This window comes from Sphaerodactylus townsendi, linkage group LG01 (genome assembly GCF_021028975.2).
Source record: "Sphaerodactylus townsendi isolate TG3544 linkage group LG01, MPM_Stown_v2.3, whole genome shotgun sequence".
In the NCBI taxonomy this organism is placed as follows: Eukaryota; Metazoa; Chordata; class Lepidosauria; order Squamata; family Sphaerodactylidae; genus Sphaerodactylus; species Sphaerodactylus townsendi.
Window position 1 is genome coordinate 159,745,512 of NC_059425.1, and position 20,261 is coordinate 159,765,772.

A 20,261-nucleotide genomic window follows, 5' to 3' on the forward strand; every position below is an offset into this window, starting at 1 on the left:
TCATGGACCCCACTAAAAACTGTATTCCACCTGATACCAAAATATTACATCAGCGACAGCCAGTGGTGGGATCCAAAAATTTTAACAACAGGTTCCGATGGTGGTGGGATTCAAACAGTGGCACTGCCGCACACACGCACCTCCAGTCCCTATTGGGCAGGGAGGTTGCTTTAGTAAACCCTTCTCGGCACTCAGAAAAAATTAGTAACCACTTCTAGAGAAGTGGTGAGAACTGGTTGAATCCCACCTCTGGCGACAGTCCATTCACACATACAACCAACCACTGAATATGCAGTCATCATGAAAGAACTATAGCTTCTCAGTAATAAAGTGTAATGAAACCCCATGTATACGTGCACCAGAAAGGATAGTTGTCACGTTAAAATATGAGTTGTGTGAAGCAAGCCCCTGAGAACAGAGATTTGGAAGGTTGTTTCCAAAGATCAAGGAGGACTAGTGTGGATCTTCTGGTTGCGCACATGAATTCTCTCTGCCTAAGTCTTCCTACAGAAGATCATTCCAGTTTTTGCAGCAAAAACTAAGCAGAACTCCAGTCACACCTTATAGCATTTATATCAGCATCAGCTCACTGCTGCTGCAGGAAGTGTGTATCCGCCTCATAGAGGTAAACCTCACTGCATCTGATGAAGTGGGCTTCGCCTCGAGAAAGCAGATGCAGAAATAAATCTTCTAAGGCGTCCCCGGCCGCTTGTTTAATGTTATCTCCTTGCTGCAGGGAGGTGAGAGCAACATCTGCCCTCCTCCACCGGCGGCCGTGCCCGGGTAGGCGCGTCTTGTTCCTCGGCCTCCTTCGGCGTTGCAATGGGCGTGCTCGGAGTCTCCCTCAGAGTGGGAGGAGTGTGCTCCTGCTCGGGCTTCTGCATGCATGCATGAGAAGGGAGGGTGGTGGTGTCTGGTCACCTCCTCGGCTTCCTGCTCCCCTCCCTGCAAAATTTAGGGCATTCGCCTTAACATCTCTCGCAGCATAGCCGTCCCCCACCCCATGGCGCTTGCTCGGTTGCAAGGCGGGAGCGTTGCAGGTTGCCCGGCGATGTGAGGCGGCGCGGCGTCCCTCTTTTCGCCTCTCGCTTCCCAAGCCTTCCTTCCCACCCCCTTCCCGTCGCTGGAGCCGCCCCGCCGCTCTCCCGTCCCTCCCTCCCCGCCATGCCGGACCAGATCTCCGTGTCGGAATTCGTGTGCGAGACCCATGAGGATTACAAGGCGCCCACCGCCTCCAACTTCACCACCCGGCTCGTGCAATGCCGCAACACCGTGGCCGCCGTCGAGGAGGTGAGCAGCCCGAAGGGGGCAGAGCCCAGCCCCACCTCTGGCCTGCAGAAGGCGGCCCGACGAGCTGGGGCTCCTGCAGCCGCTTTCTCCGCTCCCTTCCGCTCGGGGTTTTTCCCTCATGCTGGAGGAGGGAGCAATGGAGGGCGCGCAGCTTTCCACAGCCATGCCCAGCTTTGCTGCCTCGCCTCAGAGTCGCCTCCGCCTGACACAAAGGGGGCTCCGTGCCCGCCTCTCTCCGTCCCCATATTGGGGGTTGAGACCTGCTTAGCGACGCAATTCTCCCTTTTGTCCGCCTTGGTGTTTTTAATTTGGGGGTGGATGCCCAGAATCATTCTTGAGTCCCTTTCCCACCAAAATAGTCCTTCCCTCCTTCTGCCACAAAGGGCTTGGCTGCCCTCAGCCCTGGAAGTAGGGGGAAAGCGGGGAGGGATACATCCACCTGTATGTGGCCGGCCATTGGGTCCTGCCTTGCCTAATTTTTTTTGACACAGAGATATGGCAGACACCCTTCTTGGCAGGTCTGCATACCTGGATTTGTAGGGGAAGGTGTGGGCTGGCTAGGTGACCATATACAACCCCTTTCCTCGCTCCTGCACAAATTCTGTGTTGCAGAGAACAGCACAATGGGATTTCAGAGCTGGGTAGTCCTGCTTACTCAGAAGTGAATCCCACTGTATTGAGTGGCACTAGAAAGTGGGCATAAGATGGCACCTGGGGAGTGAATCCCTTTGAACATGTGTAAGGAGCTGACTGTTAAGTTTTACACTGTACCTGAGGACTGAGTGCTCAAGGGGTCAAATTTTTTTCTACTAGATGAGACTATGGCTGCTACATCTATGAAAATGTTTCCCTTCCTCCCCCATGTCTTGGAGACCCATGGTGTTTTCTACCCCTTTTTGTTTCTTAAACAGTTTCCAAAACAAAGGCGCTAATCCCTGACCAGATCATGGGTCTTGCTTGACCATCTACTCAGTTGGGACCTCTTTGTTGACTTTATGTACTTTCTCCCTTGTCCTCAGTAGGCTGTACAGTATTTATGTCCGGGTCCCTTCAAACAAAAGAAGCAAAAGATGCATGTTCCCCATTAAGCCTGGTGTTTTAAAGGTAGAGGGATGGAGCATTAGAACTCTGCTTTTGTGTGTTTCTGTGAAAAGTGTTTTTGCTTTGCTGTGGCAGAGTGTAAGGCTTTGAACTGTATGTAGCTGGGGATTCTTCTTGTGATTTCATAGGAATTTACAAAGTTGAAAATCTGACCTATAAACTGTCTAAATCCAATACAGACTGCAGAATCCTCCCTGCGTAATGAAAAATAGGGGGGGGGGGGAAGGATCCTTTCCCCCTTCACTCCCATGGGGAGGATTTGGGGGCATGCCCAAACAGGGCATGAATGCATCTCATTTGACACATGTGATCTGTATACTGGCTGCATTTTTATTAGAACTGCAGCAATTCCGAGCCTCGGTGATATCACTGTTCACATCGTTATTGTAAACTGGCATGGCTAGTGTGCTTGTTACTGCATCACAAAGCCAGCATAGATTGTTTTCTCCGCCCCTTTTAAAAATACTTGGGGTTTTTGCATATGAAGAATATTATTTTGCTGTTGCAATGATTCTCCCCGCCCATGCACTCTGATTTGCTCTTGAGTTGCTGTGCCTTGTTTATGCCTCTTAAAACCATTATTAGTATATTGTACAAACACAAAGCAGCTCTTTATAAAAATGTGACATTTCTGTAAATGATATTAGTTGAGAATTTGGTGCGATCATTTGTGTTTAAGGCAGAAGTTAGCAACCTGTGGCTTGTGAGCTGCCTCCAGTGTGCCTACCCTCTCCCATGTGAATTCACTCCATCTCTTTCATACCACTCTACCTGCCTGGAGGTGCATTGCCATGGGGACGGACCATGGAGGCCTATTGCAACCTGTGGTCCATTTGTTGTCTAATCCCAGTCTGAACCAGTGTTGAAATGGTCCTTTAAACTGCAAGATTTCTCATGAGCAGGATTGGAGGGGATCCAGAGATAATTGATTTCCATCTTCTGTCCTCACACAGGATCTTCCGTTCCTCAGTCCTAGAAATAACACTTTATAGGTTAATCCATATTGTTTGTTTTGCTATACAACACAAGGAGAAATCAGTGCAATTTGCTAATGTTTTCTGGGTTTTCAGAGAATGTTTATTTCTAATTTTGAAAGATTAAATGCTTATGATTTAGGAAAGCAAATCAAAAGTGTGATCTTAAGCCATGGCGGCTGAAAGACCAAAGAAAAAAAATGCATTCAGATGATGGCTTATGATCATGTAATGTCCTTAAAAAACTGTTAATGAGTCAAGCACCAGAATATCCTGATTTGTGAATGAGCGTGATTCACAGTTCTCTGGTGGTGATAAATTTGAATTATCAAGTGCGGAATGATTGCACTGAACAGGATGCTTGCAAGCATGTTGCTATTATAACTGGAAAAACTGACTAATTAAAAAAGAAGAAAAATTCTTGATTGTCACATCTAGTGCCAGCCCAAGCTTACAGCCATTTAAGCCCACTGATTTCAGACTTTGATGGGTTTAATCCATTTAGGATGGCACTTTAAATCTGTCAGCATTTGTTGTTGCAGAACCCACATAGGATTGCTAGCAGGTGTCAAAGTAGCTCTGTCAGGGTGTGTTAATTTACCAGAGACATTGTCAGTACTGGATGCAGAGTCAATTGCTGAGAGCCAGTGCTGGGCTAGGCCTACAGAGATCAAGGTTCCAGTCCATGTGGTCCATAAAACTGGCTGGGAGGAGTTGAGCCAATTTTTTCTGTCCCTCAGCCTGCTTTTCCTCACATGATTGTTGTAAGGATAACATGGAGGATTGTGGAGTCATGTATGCTGCCCTGAACTTATGGGAGAAAGGGAAGGATCAAAACATGCAATAAGGAGAGATTCTGATCAGAGAGCAGTATAAACATAATTAATGTTCATATCTCTCAGCCTTATCCATTATGCTTTGTGCTAGGGAATGATGCTAATAAAACTAATATTTTACAACTCTGTCAAGAATTATTCACTAAGGGCGAGCAGAATTATGCAAAACTGCATTAATTAAGACTGTGTTGGCAGCAGCTCTGCTCATGTACTAGTATTAATTCCTTTGGCAAATTTGGCACCACGTCAGCAGTTCTGAATTGGTCACATTGAGCTGTTGCAATGATTTAATTAAACTGAGCGCTTTCATTCCGGGGTGCCTAAAAAGTTATTGCTTTCGAAGTGTCAACCTTTTGCCTCAACTGTGTAGTGTTAAGTTCACGGCTTTTGCAGAGCTAACCAGCCTTAGTAGACTGCCTGGATTTTCAGGTCTGTCCATGATGCTATGTTAAGGAACAGCACAGACGCTTGCCTAAGTCCCGGGAGGAAATAACAGTGACAGAAATCATATTGGTCTGATTCTGAACAATGTTTACAATGTTTACAAATTTGTGGAAAACAAATCCATAGTAAGAGCAGCAGTGGCGTAGTGGTTAAGAGTAGGTGTATTCTGATCTGGAGGAATCGGGTTTGATTCCCTGCTCTGCCGTTTGAGCTGTGGGGGCTTATCTGGGGAATTCAGATTAGCCTGTGCACTCCAACCCAGGCCAGCTGGGTGACCTTGGGCTACACACAGTTTTTCTGAGCTTTTTCAGCCCCACCTACCTCACAGGGTATTTGTTGTGAACGGGGAAGGGAAAGGAGTTTGTATGCCCCTTTGAATCTCCTTGCAGAGGAGAAAGGGGGGATATAAATTCAACTCTTCTTCTTTAGTGCTTTGTTTTGTATGCAAGTTATGGAAACACCAGGATGTCCACTTTTAATAAGTAGAATAATAACTCCACTACAGAAATGAGAAGTCATTTAAAATAATGGTAACCTATTTAGGTGCATACTCTCAGACAAAAGGTCTAGTTTTCAAAGCGGGGGATGGAAAACAGCTTTCAGTCTGTTGGTTTAGTGGATTTCTCATAATAATGACACTAAATAACACCATGAAGGAGATTTGATACCATCTTGTGATTAGTTTTGTGTTGATGATTTTCAATTATTACCACTTTTTAAAAACGGCTGGAGCAATTATCCTTTGTTTTCCACCGACTGTTACGTCCTCAGGTATAGAAACCATTAAACTAAAAGCCTTTTTGTGTTGCTGTCCATGCTCTGATTTTCTTAGAGCGTTCAGGGGATTAGCAAAAATCCACTGCTGGAAAGAGTATTAAAAGTTAACATTACTACAAGTTGACAGCTGCAATACTGAGAGTATTTTGAATTCTGGATTCTGTCATACAAAGTGTCCTTTGAATTGTTCTGATATATTCAAGAGCATCATTCAGACCCAGTGCCTGTGTGTGTATATACATCTCAACAGTTACGTGTGACTGTATGTTGCTTATCTAGACTGCATTCACTTACAAACATAGTTTGTCCCCATGCTTTCATGTACCTTTTCCCCTTTTCTATGAACACAGAATACAATTGAAGGGTTCCTGATTTCAAAAGGCAACTCCAGTTTGCTGCGATTGATGTTAAATATTTATGTACTGCTCAGAGCACTCAAAACAGTTAAATGGTTAAATGATGTTTAAATAGTGGTTAAAAGAAGTAAGGGCTAAATACAGACACTGGGAAAACTGGCGATGGTTTCCTCCCCACAGAGTAGGATTCTAAACTGCAGTTCATGTAATCCCAGTTGAAAATCCCTGATTGTGGAAAGGAAAGAAAAGAAGCATAGTCTGTTTGCAGTTGGACATCCAGGAATATTGGAGTTTGATCAGAGTTCTGAAACTACTGTTTCTGGCAGAGGTTCCATGCACCAGATTGTAGCAAAACATAACATTTAGAGGGTGTCTCCAGGTTAGCCAATGTAAGAAATGTGTGTGTATGTGTTAAGTGCTGTCATGTTGCAGCTGACTCATGGTGATCCTCTGAGGTCGCTGTGGTTGGCTCCTTATACTCCAGATAAAGTTAGTGGATTTCAGCATCATCATTCTCTCTCGTCAGCATGGCCAATTGGCCATGCTGGCAGGGGCTGATGGGAATTGTAGTCCATAACATCTGGAGTGCCAAAGGTTCGCCACCACTGCCATAGGGTTTTCAAGGCAAGAGACCAACAGGGGTGGTTTGCCATTACCTGTCTCTGTGTGGGCTGAGAGAATTCTGAGAGAGCTGTGATTGACCCATAGTCACCCAGCAGACTTCCGGTGGAGCAGCAGGGGATCGAACTTGGTTCTCCAGATTAGAGTCTGCTGCTCTTAACTACTTCACCACACTGGCTCAATATAAGGAATTTTAAAAAATCACTTTTTTCTGCAATCACTGGAAAAAATATGAGAACCTCACTATATCTATGGAATAAAGGTACATGAAAAAAAACCCTACCTGGTCCTCTTGTCCGCTGAACCAAAGCAGGTTTTCCTGTACTGAATGCTCCTCATTCAGATTAGGGTGCCAGCTGGGCAAAGTGCAGGAAGAACTCAGTGAGTGAAGTAGTGTGCAATTCAAAGGATGAATTTAGAAAAACAAATCCAGGCTGTTCAAGCAAGAGAGTTTCAGAGAACAGCGATTTTGACCTGGAGCAGATTCGTTTCTGATTCAAGATACAATGATCAATTAGACCTAAGTTTGACAAAAAAAAAAAAAAAAGCCCGTTCATCAAGTTTCCCTTAGAGAAATACTTAGCGTTTCTGTAATTGTCTCGGCCTTTAGATATCCCAGGACCATTTAATAGCATGACACTTTACAAAATGCATCCTGAAACTTATTTGTTAGGATATAGGCAGATTTTGCATAGTTTTTAAGCACCTAGGTATATAGGGGTACTTCTTTTTCCAATTCTGCACAGGGCTGGCATCAAGAAATCTGGAAATAAAAATTAAACCCAGGACGTTAAAGTAGTGCGAGACAGTCCATGAAGTGGTTTGGGACGCTCTGTTTTCAAATGGTCTTAAAACCATCTCACTTCTTTTTCGCATGAATAAAAATGATCTCAGAATAAAACGTCACAGAATCCTAAACCAGTTTGGACCAGGCTAGCTGGATGTAGGATTTGCTGAGCTTGGGATTTCAGCTCTTGTAGGAAGCTGAAGCTGTCTATGGACAAGGCTGGATGAGAATCGCCTGGGTTGTGTTCCATCTAAGCAGGCTGAGGCTGGCGCTGCTTGTGGAGCTGGGCCTGGGAGAGTCAGGCAGTGCTGCGCTTAGAGAAGCCGCATCTTCCTTGAGCAGCTGGAGCCCCTCAAAGCTGTAACTTCAGGCACCTGTTTCTATGGTGCTTGCCTTGCTTCCTTGTCCTACAAATGGCACAGGCCTGGGGAGGCAAGAAAATGAAAAAGACTGGTCTTCCAGGCTTGCTGAAATTAGCGCTGCATCGTCATCATCTTGCTGACTGCATGTCTTGTCCTGCCTCAGCCATGAAGAAACGTCTGGAAGATCTGTTGAAGGAATCTTTTACCTAATGTTAGGTCAAGTTCATTAATATCCATTAATAGTGATTCGGTTCTTGGTAATGGTTGACGAAGCGTGAACGCCTAATTCCGGCTACCTAACAAACAGCTTGTATAGCAGTTCTATACCTCAAATGGCAAGTAGGCCACAGGATCAGTGGAGTTTGGCCTGATTTGAAACAAAACTATTCCAGTTCCATTTTCTCCCACTTCCACCACTGTTTGGTTGAGAAAACCCTGGAATCCAGTCAGTGGAATGCATGTCCCCAAATTGGAAGGGAGACAGAGCTCTTCCAGACACCAACAGGATCAGCGGATTAAATCTCAAATAAAGGCTCTTAAGCATTTAAAGCAGTGGTTCTTAAAATCTGTGCTGCCACACCTCCCTGGGGAAAGATCTTATGACCCACAACTCTGACCTAAACTTTAGTCAGGATGAGTTTGCAAACAGTTTTCATCCAGAGCCTGCGATTTTTCATTCAGAGGACTAAAAAATGCTAACTCACTGAAATGAGCACAAACACAAGCAATACAACAGTTTGGTGGAAGTGAATTTTGTGTATTCAAAGAATAAAACAACCTATAGTTAAGTTGAGAGGCAACTTACACCTCCCCTGAAGTCTCTCTATACCTCCTTGGGGAGGCATATCCTACAGATTAAGAACCCCAAATGTAAAGTCTAGTTTTTAGAAACAACAAATAGAACCCCCCCTTTTTTTGCAGATGGATATTTTTAAGCTCATAAAATAGCTCTGTAATTAAAATATGACGTCATGAATGAGTTTATTTTTGTCCTACCCCCTTTCCCTTTTTGCATTTCTTCTTAAACGCTGGCCTGAATCCTAGAAGTATGGATCTTAACTAAAGCCACATTTTTGTTTTGTTAGGGAATAATTAAAAGTTATTATTTTAAAAAGCATAAATGTACAAACAGCTGTTAGACAGACAGGCAATATACAAATTTTGAAACAATAACAGCATTGTGAACAATTTTAGTACAAGTGGTACAGCTTTTTGAGGGCTTCTTTAAGTGAAGGAAAAGATAGAAAACAGGGCAATGGTTTCTTTTGTTTCAGCCCATCAGTACATCTTGGTGCAAGAGCGGCATAGCTTGGTGGTTTTCTGAACTAAGAAGAGCCTTGTCTCATGACTGTTAGGGTACAAAGGCTGGCATAGGAAAGATGTCTCTTATGCTGGCTGCAACATTCTTCACACTGTCCTGAGCTGGTTGTGTGCATGCATTACAACTTGCTGAATGTATTTCTTGGAACTCAATCTAAGGAGTGCTAAATTTATTCATTTCTGCCCTTGCAAGGGCTGTCAAGGCAACCAACTAAAACATGACTAATAAAACCACATTTTAAATCATTAAAAATAACCAAAGAAAGAATGTGTTATTGAAACCATTAAAACCAGAATTAAAATGCATACAAAAACATAAAACGAACTATTAAAACATTGGTTATGAAGGAGGTCAGGAAGTAGTGGCATATTACAGGCATTTGGTATCTTGTGCAGAACCACACATGCGTGGCTATTTTATCACACGTTGTACCGCATCTGCAGCTGACGATGTGAAATTTCTCTTGCTGCTTAACTGGATAATATCCTGGTGAGAGAGAACTCACTGTGGGGCAGTTCTGTCTGAAAGCTCATCATAGATTAAAACAGATGAAAAATGGCACGCTCTGGACTTTTCTCTCTGCCCATGTACTAAAATGGCCTGAAAAGAAGCCTTCCGTTGTGTTTTGGCTACAGTAATAGTGAATGTGAAAATTTATCGTCTTTCTGTTTGTATCAAATAGTATGTGACGTGCTCTAGTGGTTTATAATTTGAAGGGATAAATTAAATGGAGGATTCTTATTGGAAATGTTTTAGTCAACAACAGGGCAGTCAAACTTCAGTGCTTTGGCCTCAGCTGGAAAGCAGTCGTTTCTTTTTGGAATGACAGCATCTTGGGCAAAGTCCAGGATGCGGGGACAGAATATAGACACTGGTTGGGGAGAGCTGAGTCAGTGAGATATTTTGCACTGGCTGCTGCTGCTGCTTGTTGGTGCTTATGTGAGTGAGAGAGGAAGTTCTCTTTGTGGGGAGGTATTAGTACTTGGAACAGTGGATTGACAGGCACTACTCATCCTTGGTGTAGCCTGCAGCACTTCTGGGGCCAGCAGCTGGTGTTCCTTGTTCCATCTGCTGTTGGATGGAGGTAGCTCTGGGCTATGCTCATCCAAGGGCTTCTCCCCTCTCGCCGTGGACCATGGAGATGGAGGTTGAGAATGATGTGCACATGGGAAGGGCTGCTTTGTGGGAAGGTTGGGAGCAGGCAGTGGGACCCATCCACCAAAGATCTGACAGTGCTGCTTAATGGAACATGGACACTTTTCCTTAGCCTTTGTGGCTCATTGTTTTGCAGTCGGAATTAGTCTGAGTGAATGGGGCCCACTGTCAAGCTGTGCCCACTGCACCTTTGAAGGAGACTTGTGCATGAAACTTCCTCAGTGATGATGGCTAAACCTTACTTGTGCAACACAAATCCGGAGTCCACCGGCCTTTGTTTGCCTCCCTGGAGCAAATATATGTCTTTGTACCAGGGATGACTTGGTTAAATGAACTAAATCTGGCCAATTTGTGGCATTATAATGCCCCAAATTTGATTTTGTTGTGTGTGCTGTTAAGTCATAGCTGACCTGGTGAGGTTTCAAGGCAAGAGATGTTCAGAGGCAATTTTCCATTGCCTCCCCCTTCATCATACCCCTGTTAATTCCATGCCAGTCTCCCATCCAAATACTAGCCAGGGCTGACCTTCTTAGTTTCTGAGACCTGACAAGATCAGACTAGCCTGGGGCTGTCTAGGTGAGGGCAAATTTGATTATAGGAGATGTAAATTGCAAATGTTGAGGATGTTAAACCCACACTTTGTAGAGATGAAGTAATTCAAAGGAACCTAGTCTTCACCATTGCATTTTGATTTGAATGGTTGTGGTGGGTTTTCCGGGCTGTGTGGCCGTGGTCTGGTGGATCTTGTTCCTAACGTTTCGCCTGCATCTGTGGCTGTCATCTTCAGAGGTGTATCACAGAGGGAAGTCTGTTACTGTTATAGTGTCCCAAATCAAATTTGGGACACTATAATGCCACAAATCGGACACAGTGTGTAACAGACTTCTCTCTGTGATACACCTCTGAAGATGCCAGCCACAGATGCAGGTGAAACGTTAGGAACAAGATCCACCAGACCACGGCCTCACAGCCCGGAAAACCCATCACAACCAGTTGAATCCGGCCGTGAAAGTCTTCGACAATACATTTGGATTTGTTCGCTATTAAATTTTTATTTTGGTGGCACAAAATCAAAAAAGAGTGAAAAAGAAACCAGTGTAGGATTTTTAAAATCATTGCTATGTGGGGTATGGCTTGATGGTTCCATGGGGTGAGTGAAAATTTAGTCCGACTTTTACATTTTTAGATTAGCTCCTAAATCCCAAGAAAATTTGTCACAGCCTGAGAAGAGAGATTGCACTTAGTTTGCTCAGATAGTTCATTATGCATTTAAAATATTTATACTCCTCACTCTCAATCACAGTTGACCACAATTCAAACCCAAGTAACATCTAAATGAAAATACTGCAATAAGCATTTAAAACAAAAATGAAATAAGATACCAATTAACCACAGCTATCTTAAAAGACAATTAGCAGTAAAAAGAAATTGAACACCAATAAAAACCAAAATAGCCATAGAACTTAATCAATGCAGTAATAGTGGAAATGGATAAAATGAACACAGTATAAAAATACTATAAAATGTTGATATACTTAGTTGAATATAAATTCAGAACTCAGCGAGGAGTGGAACGTTTAAAAAACATAGAAGACATAAAGAGTTCTGATCAAAAACGTATGTTTTTCATCTGTTGTCAAAAACTCATCAGATTAGATGCTATGGGGTTGCAATAATATGGCTGTAACTTGAGGGTACTTTTCACACCCACATATAAGTGCTGTGGTTCTATTCCTTTTTAATTGGGTCCAGAAACAAATTAGCTACTCCACTGCTAGTGAAGTACATTCCTTGTAGCTTGTTCCAGTCGACTGTCCTTCTGCTGCCTGTTTTGCTAGTTGAACCATCCAGACCATCTTCAAAGGCAGCCCATGTAAATGTGTTACAGTAACCAAAATTTGATGTGGTCAGAGCTTTGGGTATAAGGAGTCAAATCACCCCTCTCAAGAATGGTCCTCAGTTATTGTATCAGCTAAATTTAAAGCTATCTCTACAGGAGCGGTTTCAGTTAGTGGATTGATTGAAGCTGACCAGAGACACAGTAAACCACCAAGGAAATCTGTGTTTTCCTATGTAGTTGCAAATCTAATGCCACCAAATTGTGGACTTGTTTCTTCAGGGAAAATGTGGCTCTGTACAGAACAAGCAGACTTCTTAAACCCTTCTTGACTGAGTTAACGACAAGCTGTTGGCACTCTGTTCGGTTTTAGCATCAGTTTATTGATCCTTGTCCAACTCATTGCTGTCTCCCAGCACTTGTTTAGAACATCTGTGGTCTTGGAAGTTACTGAATTTGAGAAGAGTCAGGTGTAATCTGTACCTCACTTCAAATGCTCGGATGACCTGTCTCGGTGTACATAGATATTGAGACATGATGCATCTGAGCATTTAAATGATATCTCCGTTCTCTGGTCCTGGTTGGCCAATAAGAACTGAACCACTGGATTACATGGCTCTTCCAACCATTCTACTTGGGATGCCATGGTTGATGAAGCTGAAACCTGATAATCAATAAGGATGACACTCCAGCTCTGTTCTTTGTAGCAAAGGTTAAGGACAATAAAGACAGTTTCAGTCTTAAAAGATGGATTAACTTGTGTATATATATTCTTTCATTGAAGTCTAGAGTTGTCCACTACTTGCTCAAAACACTTTTTCCCATGATGGAAATATCTATTGTCAGGTGATGGGCATTGAGATCATTTTGATCCAGAGAGGATTTCTGTGGGATGGATTTAATTTTTCTCTTCAAGTTTTTGGTACTACCCTCTTTCTTTCAGGGAAATGTTTACCTCTTGGGACTCACCCTTTAGCAAGCAGTAATAAGCCGTGGTTGAGCATACGTGTTGTAGACTGGACTTTTTGAACAACTTGTTAAGCCATAATAACTGAAATTGATCCAAGTAACTGAGATTGGACAAGACTGCTCATGGACATTGAAGTTTACATTATCAGGATCTAGATGTAGCAATTTCATTCAGAGGCGTAGCAAGGGGGGAAAGCAGCCGGTGCACTGGTGTGTCCTCCGCCCCGGAACGCCCCCACCACACCCCCACAGGGGCGCCCCCCGATGCATTGCACTCCCCCTGTCCCCTTGGATCTATGCCTCTGGTTTCGTTCACCCTCCAGAACAATGCAGCTGGGAGACTTTTAGAAGACTCAGTAGTTTTGAAAAGGAGAAAAGTAATGTTGCTAAGCTGCCAACGCTGTCACAGAGCAGGTGCAAAAATGTAGAGATTATGACCTAGCAGGAGTTTAACATTCACCAAGTAATGTTTGGGGCATGACAAAGGCATTGCATGTAAATTCCCCGCTACCAAGCCGGCTGGAGTCTGCCACTGTACAAATTGAACACAGGGAGGATGAGCAGATTCCTCCACCTCTGTCCTTGTTAGGATTTATTTCATCTATAATCCAGGGCTTTCACTCAGATGATCTTCCATTGAATTTCATGGATCTTTGAGGAGGGGAACCCAAGGATTAAAGGGTGAACATTCCTTCCTGTTCCACTGGCGTCCATGGAAATCACTGATAAAAGGGGGACAAATTATGTCCCAAACATTTGCAATCTTGAGGATTAGGATTGCTGGAATAAACGGACCTATATTTTGCAGTATTAGAAAGCATACCAAACTCAGAACTAGTTTGTTTCAATTAAAAAAAACAAACACAAAACCTCAAACCACAAGATTTCCTGTATGGCTAAAATTGGAGCCGTTTCTGATTTTTTTGTGTATTTGTATGTCACAGAAGTACAGAACTGTACTTTTCTCCACTATAGAAGCAAGCAAAAAAAAATATCAGAAGCCTCTTCAAAACTAGATGTTTGTCTACCGAAAAACAAAAAGGAAGTTTTTAGTTACACAAAGGGCTTCCCTGCAGGAGTGGCTTTTTGGTTGAGTGAATTGGGATTCAGTGGGAGGAAGGAATTGGCAAGGATCTGTTTCATTCACTGCTCCATTCACTGCTCTCTGGATCCGAGCCAGTGTCTTGATGATGGGAGGAACCTATGAAGCATTCCAAATCAAGCCTTGAGTGTGTGCACAGCAGCTTTGCAACTTGAAATGTGGTTTGCTATAGGCATGTGTTCTTCATAGTTGTGTCTCAGTGGTGGATTCTGCACAGCATTCGTATAATGGGTTGCAGTCATTATAAAGGAACCCGTTTTCTGTATTGTCAAAGGCTTTCACGGTCGGAATCACTAGGGTGTTGTGGGTTTTATGGGTTGTATGACCGTGATCCAGTAGCATTTTCTCCTGACATTTCGCCTGCATCTGTGGCTGGCACCTTCAGAGGATTTTCTCTGAAGATGCCAGCCACAGATGAGACACGTCAGGAGAAAGTGCTATTGGAACATGGCCATACAACCCGGAAAACCCACAATACCCTAGGAGCCCGTTCTCCTTTTTCCTGTTCACATGCATGCCATGCAGGCAGCGACTGGAGCCCATGGAAACAATCCAAGTTGCTTTCACGCCTTCGCACAGTGATGCTTCTCTTTTTGATTTCCTGCAACACATGCATAGCTATGCAGGCATACAGAAATGAACCCCTGCAGCCACGCCGATTGTCCCACAATACGATCGGCTGCACCTGCGTAGCTATGCATGTGCAACACCAACATTTGAAAGAAAAAGGGACCTCCCTGCAACGGCAGGGCAATAATGGATGTGTTGCTGTGGATTGATCATACTCATTGCCATGGGGAAAAACATGCTTGGAGGACTTTGTACCTTGTGGGGCCCTCAGAGAATCTGCCCACAACATGCTCAGTGACTTGCACAGAATGGCAGGGAGGCAGATTCTTCCTGACGGCAGACAGCGTAGTGGAAGGGAAGGAAATGAAGTGCCTCCTGCCTGGCTGATTGCGCAGGAGTGTTTCCAACCCGGGATTTTGCAAAAGGATCGCTGGTTTAGCAATTTTCGAAAGTCCTGGGTTGAGGGAGATAAAACAGGGCAGACTCATTTTGGGGACGGGACCTGTGGAAAATCCCTCCCCCGAATAGTTTGTATTGCTCCCTGCACCCATTATATTTGCCCTGTGTGGAATCCATCAGTATGTCATTCTGTACTTTCTTGGAACAGAACTGTCATATCTATAAATATTTTGGATGATATAAAGATAGTTTATAAGAAAGCTGTTACGTTAGCCTTGCACATTCAACACATCAGTTTATGGGGCCATGTGTGTGGGGGATGCAGCTGAACACGTGCCTCTGTTCCTGCTTACATCCGAATGTGCTGGACTTTCAAATGAGCATTCACTACCTGCAGGGGTGGAGCGAGGGGGAACTGCACCCAGGGCATGTGTGCGCCCTGTGCTCCTGCTGTGGCCCCACCCGGAATGCCCCCTCCCCTGCTGTGACGCTGCCCGGAATGCCCCCTCCACACCCCTGCCATGGTGCTGCCCAGGGTTTCACCCCCCCTTCCCCCCGTCCTGTTGTCGCTACGCCACTGACTACATGTAAGCACAACACCCTCAGTTAAGCCAAACAAATACATCTTCTCTTTCCCCATGAATGGGAAGACCATTCCTAATCATGGGCACAGGTGCAGTGTGCATACTACATGCTTGTGTGTGGGTGTTGTGTCCAAATATATGTGCGTGGAGCCATTCAGCTTTCTTCCCTATGGTATCTATTAGCCATATACGTTGAGACGCACTGTGGCTGTCACCACAACCCAGCTGTGGTTGAGGAAGTGGGAGAACAAACTAGCTTTACATCCTACTTCTTAACCTGTGTAGTGATGGATGTGTCTTTGCCACACAGTTTATTGGTTTGCTGAGGTATAGTACTTGGTGACTAGCTTTTGCTAACAAATTTGCTACTATAAAACAGAATCAATCAATGGCTACTTGATTGGATTTTTTTTTCTAATTGATTTTGCCCTGTGCACTATTGCAAACTTCCTCAAAAGTTGGCGATACAGTGTGCTCTGAGAATCATGCAAGGATAAATGCAGAGAAATTCCATAGGGTGGCTAACTTTAAAGCAAAATGGGCAAGAGGGTGAACATCTTTTCTCTGCGCATGTGGATGCTAAATAGTTAAAGGAAGCTGTGTTAAGAATTCATAAGCTGTAGGCAAGACTTTCTGGCGAAGTCACTGGTTTAAATAATGGAGAAGAATCCATTCAGTGGCTGTTAACACGCTTTGTTGTTGCCATAGGCTTGGTCCTCCAATCATTTCTGCCCCCCCCCAAAAGATTTTTAATAGCTCACTAGCAATTTTAATTTTTTCTCTAAGAATTGCAAGTGGAGTATAATGCACTTGTGCAAACCTTTCATCTGTTCCTCTTAGCAGTCCTCTTTCTTTAATGTCAATTTCTACATCTGCATCCTCATTGTTAGCATCTGACTTTAAAGCAACAAAGGCTAGAAATTAAAAAAAAATAGGCTGTGACTTGGTTCTTTAATCCTCTGCATTGTCTAGGAATTGCAGTGTGCTGCATAAAACCACCTGCTGAGCAGAGACCACCCCCTCCCCTTTTGATGCCAGAGTAAAGACTAGATTATCACTGTAGTTTTTTTTTCAGCTGGCAGTCTGTAATTTTGTCTAGGCATTATGTTAAGTATATATGTGACTACCTCCAAACAGCTGAAGAGATTATAGTGGAACAAATTAGTCGAGCATTCCTCAAAAGCTTTTGTTGTATATTTTAAAAGACACACAGAGGAAAAGAAGGAAGCGTGAAAACCGAGTGTACTTCTAGTGTGTGCTTTATTTGCTGTGGTTCATTTTCAGGGAAGACTTCTTGGAAAAAATATAGAGCCTGGGCGAAATCTATTTTAAGGACAGCCATTTAGGAAGCAATATACATTTGCTAATCATTTTAATCCCTATCAATCAGCCAGGATTACCTTTTGAACAAAGGCTGAAGAGTGGAATTTTCCTTAGGTAAAAAAAAGGCCCCCTGCTTTGGTTGCTGTACCCCAGCATGCATTAAATAATGAATGAATAAATGAATGAATGAATTTATTTATTTAGCAGCCTTTGTTGTCACCTTTCACTAAAGCAGGGTCTTTGTTTTATTTTGCTTTGTGAGTTTTCTACGTGCCTGTTACTTATATAGTGCATCTCCATCCCTTTCATTTGGGTAGACTTGACCTCCTTAAAAAAAATGCAAACCAATGATCTTATAGTGATTTGATCTTGTAATCTGCTCCTGGGGCTGACTACGGTTCAAAGTGCCAGCGTTGCCCATTGAAGCAATAAATTGTTTGGAACTAGAGCGTTTAAAGGGCTCCCAGTTTACCTGCTACCTTGATCTTTGATAACTTCTGGAGCCTGCAAAGGTGCCTCTTTTTCGGGGGATAGATGGGTGGAGATAGAGGACGTGGCTTGCTCTGTGCTAGCACCCCAGTTATGGAGTACTGTCCCCCAGAAAGTTTAATTTGAACCCCCTTTACTAATCTTTGAGTTCCGGATCAAAAAGATTTTATTTACCCTAAGTTTTAGTTTCTACTTCTTTTTAGCGTGCTTGCCATTTTTATTATGTATTGCCCTCTTTTATTGGTTGTATTAAATTGTCCCATTGATTCTTGTTGGTATTATTATTTCATTGCATTTTATTATGTTTACAAGAGGCTTTGCATTTTTTGTTGATAAATTAGGGTTATTTATGTATTTAAATAAATACATTGCAAAACACTACATTAATTCATCCTGCCAATTTTATTTTTTAAAAGCTGGTTCATTCTTTCATCAGTTTATAGTTCTGTGGGAGCAATACTGAGCAAGTCTACTCAGAAGTAAGTCCTACTGTATTCAGTCGGGCTTACTCCCAGGAAAGTATGCTTATAATTGCAGCCTTATGATGATCTCCCAGCTGTTTCTCAAGTTCTTTTATTTTGTACATGATAGGTGGAGTTACCTAGTTTTGAAACTGAAAACTGGGGCCAAATATTTATGATATCATCCCTCACTTAATTCCTAAATATAGAGATACATCCTGTTGTTGTTTTTAAATTCACACTCCAGGGAAGGGTTAGGATGGTGGCATTCGGAATAATTGAGGTATGCTGCATGCAAAAGAAAATGATATGGAAATATATTAGCATCTTAACAGATTTACTAAACTAGTGTCAGGATTATACTTCAGCATTTTAAATATAATATGGCCCAGACATTGGTTTAATAACCTACCAGACAGTAGTACTTTTCCGTAATTGGCTTTTAAGTAGGTAGGTATCTAGGAATCAATTTAGACTATGCATAAGATGCTTCCCGTCTTCTATAAAAACAAGATTGGTTAATCTGCATCCTGTTCTATGGCTTGGTTTCACTTAACGTGAATGCTAAATTTTGCAAGATGCATGAAACTGTTGCAGGTGCTGATGGTACTTGACATGGTAATAAAGACTGGCATTTATTTTTAACTGTGATCATGAGTCCAACACAGTTTGATTCCAGTTATTATGTTTACTTTGTATTTATGTTAAACTCACAAAATTATGGGGAAATGTTGGAAAAAACATAGTAATTAAAGAATCCAATTCAGCTTACATTTTCCTGGAACCAATTGCATATAAAGCACTACAGAATCAGAGGTGTTGTTTGCCTTGTAAAATTTTTGAAATTTGACATGCTCAGCAGCATGTTTGGCAAGTGAGTTATATATATATAACTCTCTCCAGTGGTTCTCAATCTGTGGGTCGAACAACCCTTTCACAGGGGTCGCCTAAGACTCTCTGCATCAGTGTTCTCCATCTGTAAAATGGATAAATGTTAGGGTTGGGGGTCACCACAACATAAGGAACTGTATTAAAGGGTCGCGGCATTAGGAAGGTTGAGAATCACTAGTCACCTCTGAACACTTTTGTCTTGAAAACCCTGTGGAGTTGCCATCAGTTAGCTGTGACTTGGTGGCGAATACACATACATACACTCGATTGATATTCTCTCCTAACAAGGTAGCTGTTGCCTGGGTAAGTAAGCAAGGATAATGAGGATGGATTCTTCAGTCTGGTTCATACACGCAAATTGCAATAAGGTAGCTGAACCCTGAGATGGCAGAATGGGCTGCACCACTTAGTCTGTGGGGGGTGGATTCTAGCATTGCTTATTCTTTTTGACAACACCCCCACCCCATCCTGTAAATAGAAATCTAGCACAGCAGGAAGAAAGGTTATATCTCCTCTCTTTGCTTACTGTGGTAGTTTTCAGTTTTCCCGTGGTATTTAGCACAGGAGGAATATTCTGTGTTTTCCCACATGCTGTATGAAGCCTTGACAAATTTCTTTGGGTGTAGGAACCAGAAATGTAGGACTCAGACTCACTTTTCTGTTTTCATAATTTCATATTTTACTGACCATGCTTTCTACTAGTTCTTTCCACTTGTGTAGGACGCTATATAACCCATGGGGGGGGGGGGGGCTTTGCACAGGTCCCACCCCACAAACGAGTCTGCCCCGTTTTATCTCCTCCAGGCCGGGTTTTTTAAAAATTGCTCAACAAGTCATCCTTTTGAAAAATCCCAGGTTGGAGCTTCTCCCAAACAAATGGGAGACTCCTTATATCACTTCCTTCCACCCCATCCTCCATTGTCACCATCCCCCCATTGCCCGCGCGTTGCACAGAGGCCCCTTTTCCTTTTTTAAATTTTGTGGCATGCATCTGCGTAGCTACACAGGTGCAGCCGGTCATATCATGGGGCATTAGTACGGCTGTGGGGGTCCATTTCTGCATGCCTGCATAGCTACACTTGTGTTGCAGGACAGTAAGAAATACAATGAAGAATCTGATGTAACATTTTCTAAATGATCCCGCAAGCTTTTTCATTCGCCATTTCACTTGTGCCCATGTGGATCCCATGACCCCAATGTACCTTTATTAATGGGCAAAGGGGATCCCTTCTACCCTTTTCCCCCAGTGGAAAATCTGATTGGACTGAACCCCTCATACTTCTACTGAGAATTGCTGAGAGACGTTGCAGTGGGATCATTGTTGGAGTTACCAGGTGCCACTATGAAATTCTGGCGCTGGCATTTGCCAAGCTTTAGTGTAGTCCATTGTACCACATCGGGCCTCTGCTATATTATTTCTCTGCATGCGTGCATCAGGCAGTAACTCTCCGGGAGTACTGGGCACGGTAAGGATAAGCCACTTTGCAAATTCCTGCGAATACTGCCTCAGCTGACCAGTTGGTCTTGTTCCTTCATGGATGTTACTAAATGAAGGCAGTAGAACTGAAACACCTGTGTTCCCTTTTGAGGTATGTAGCCTAAAAGTCCCAGG

At 43.2% G+C, this 20,261-nt stretch overlaps 1 protein-coding gene across 1 annotated transcript in view; it reads left to right on the plus strand.

The window, feature by feature from the left end:
• Positions 1-874: 874 nt before the first annotated feature.
• Positions 875-20,261, plus strand: part of ASAP2 (ArfGAP with SH3 domain, ankyrin repeat and PH domain 2) — a 119,146-nt gene continuing 99,759 nt past the window's right edge. The window contains 1 exon segment of the mRNA XM_048505976.1: positions 875-1,290. Within this exon segment, the coding sequence (XP_048361933.1) occupies positions 1,165-1,290 (126 nt within the window). The 5' untranslated portion in view covers positions 875-1,164.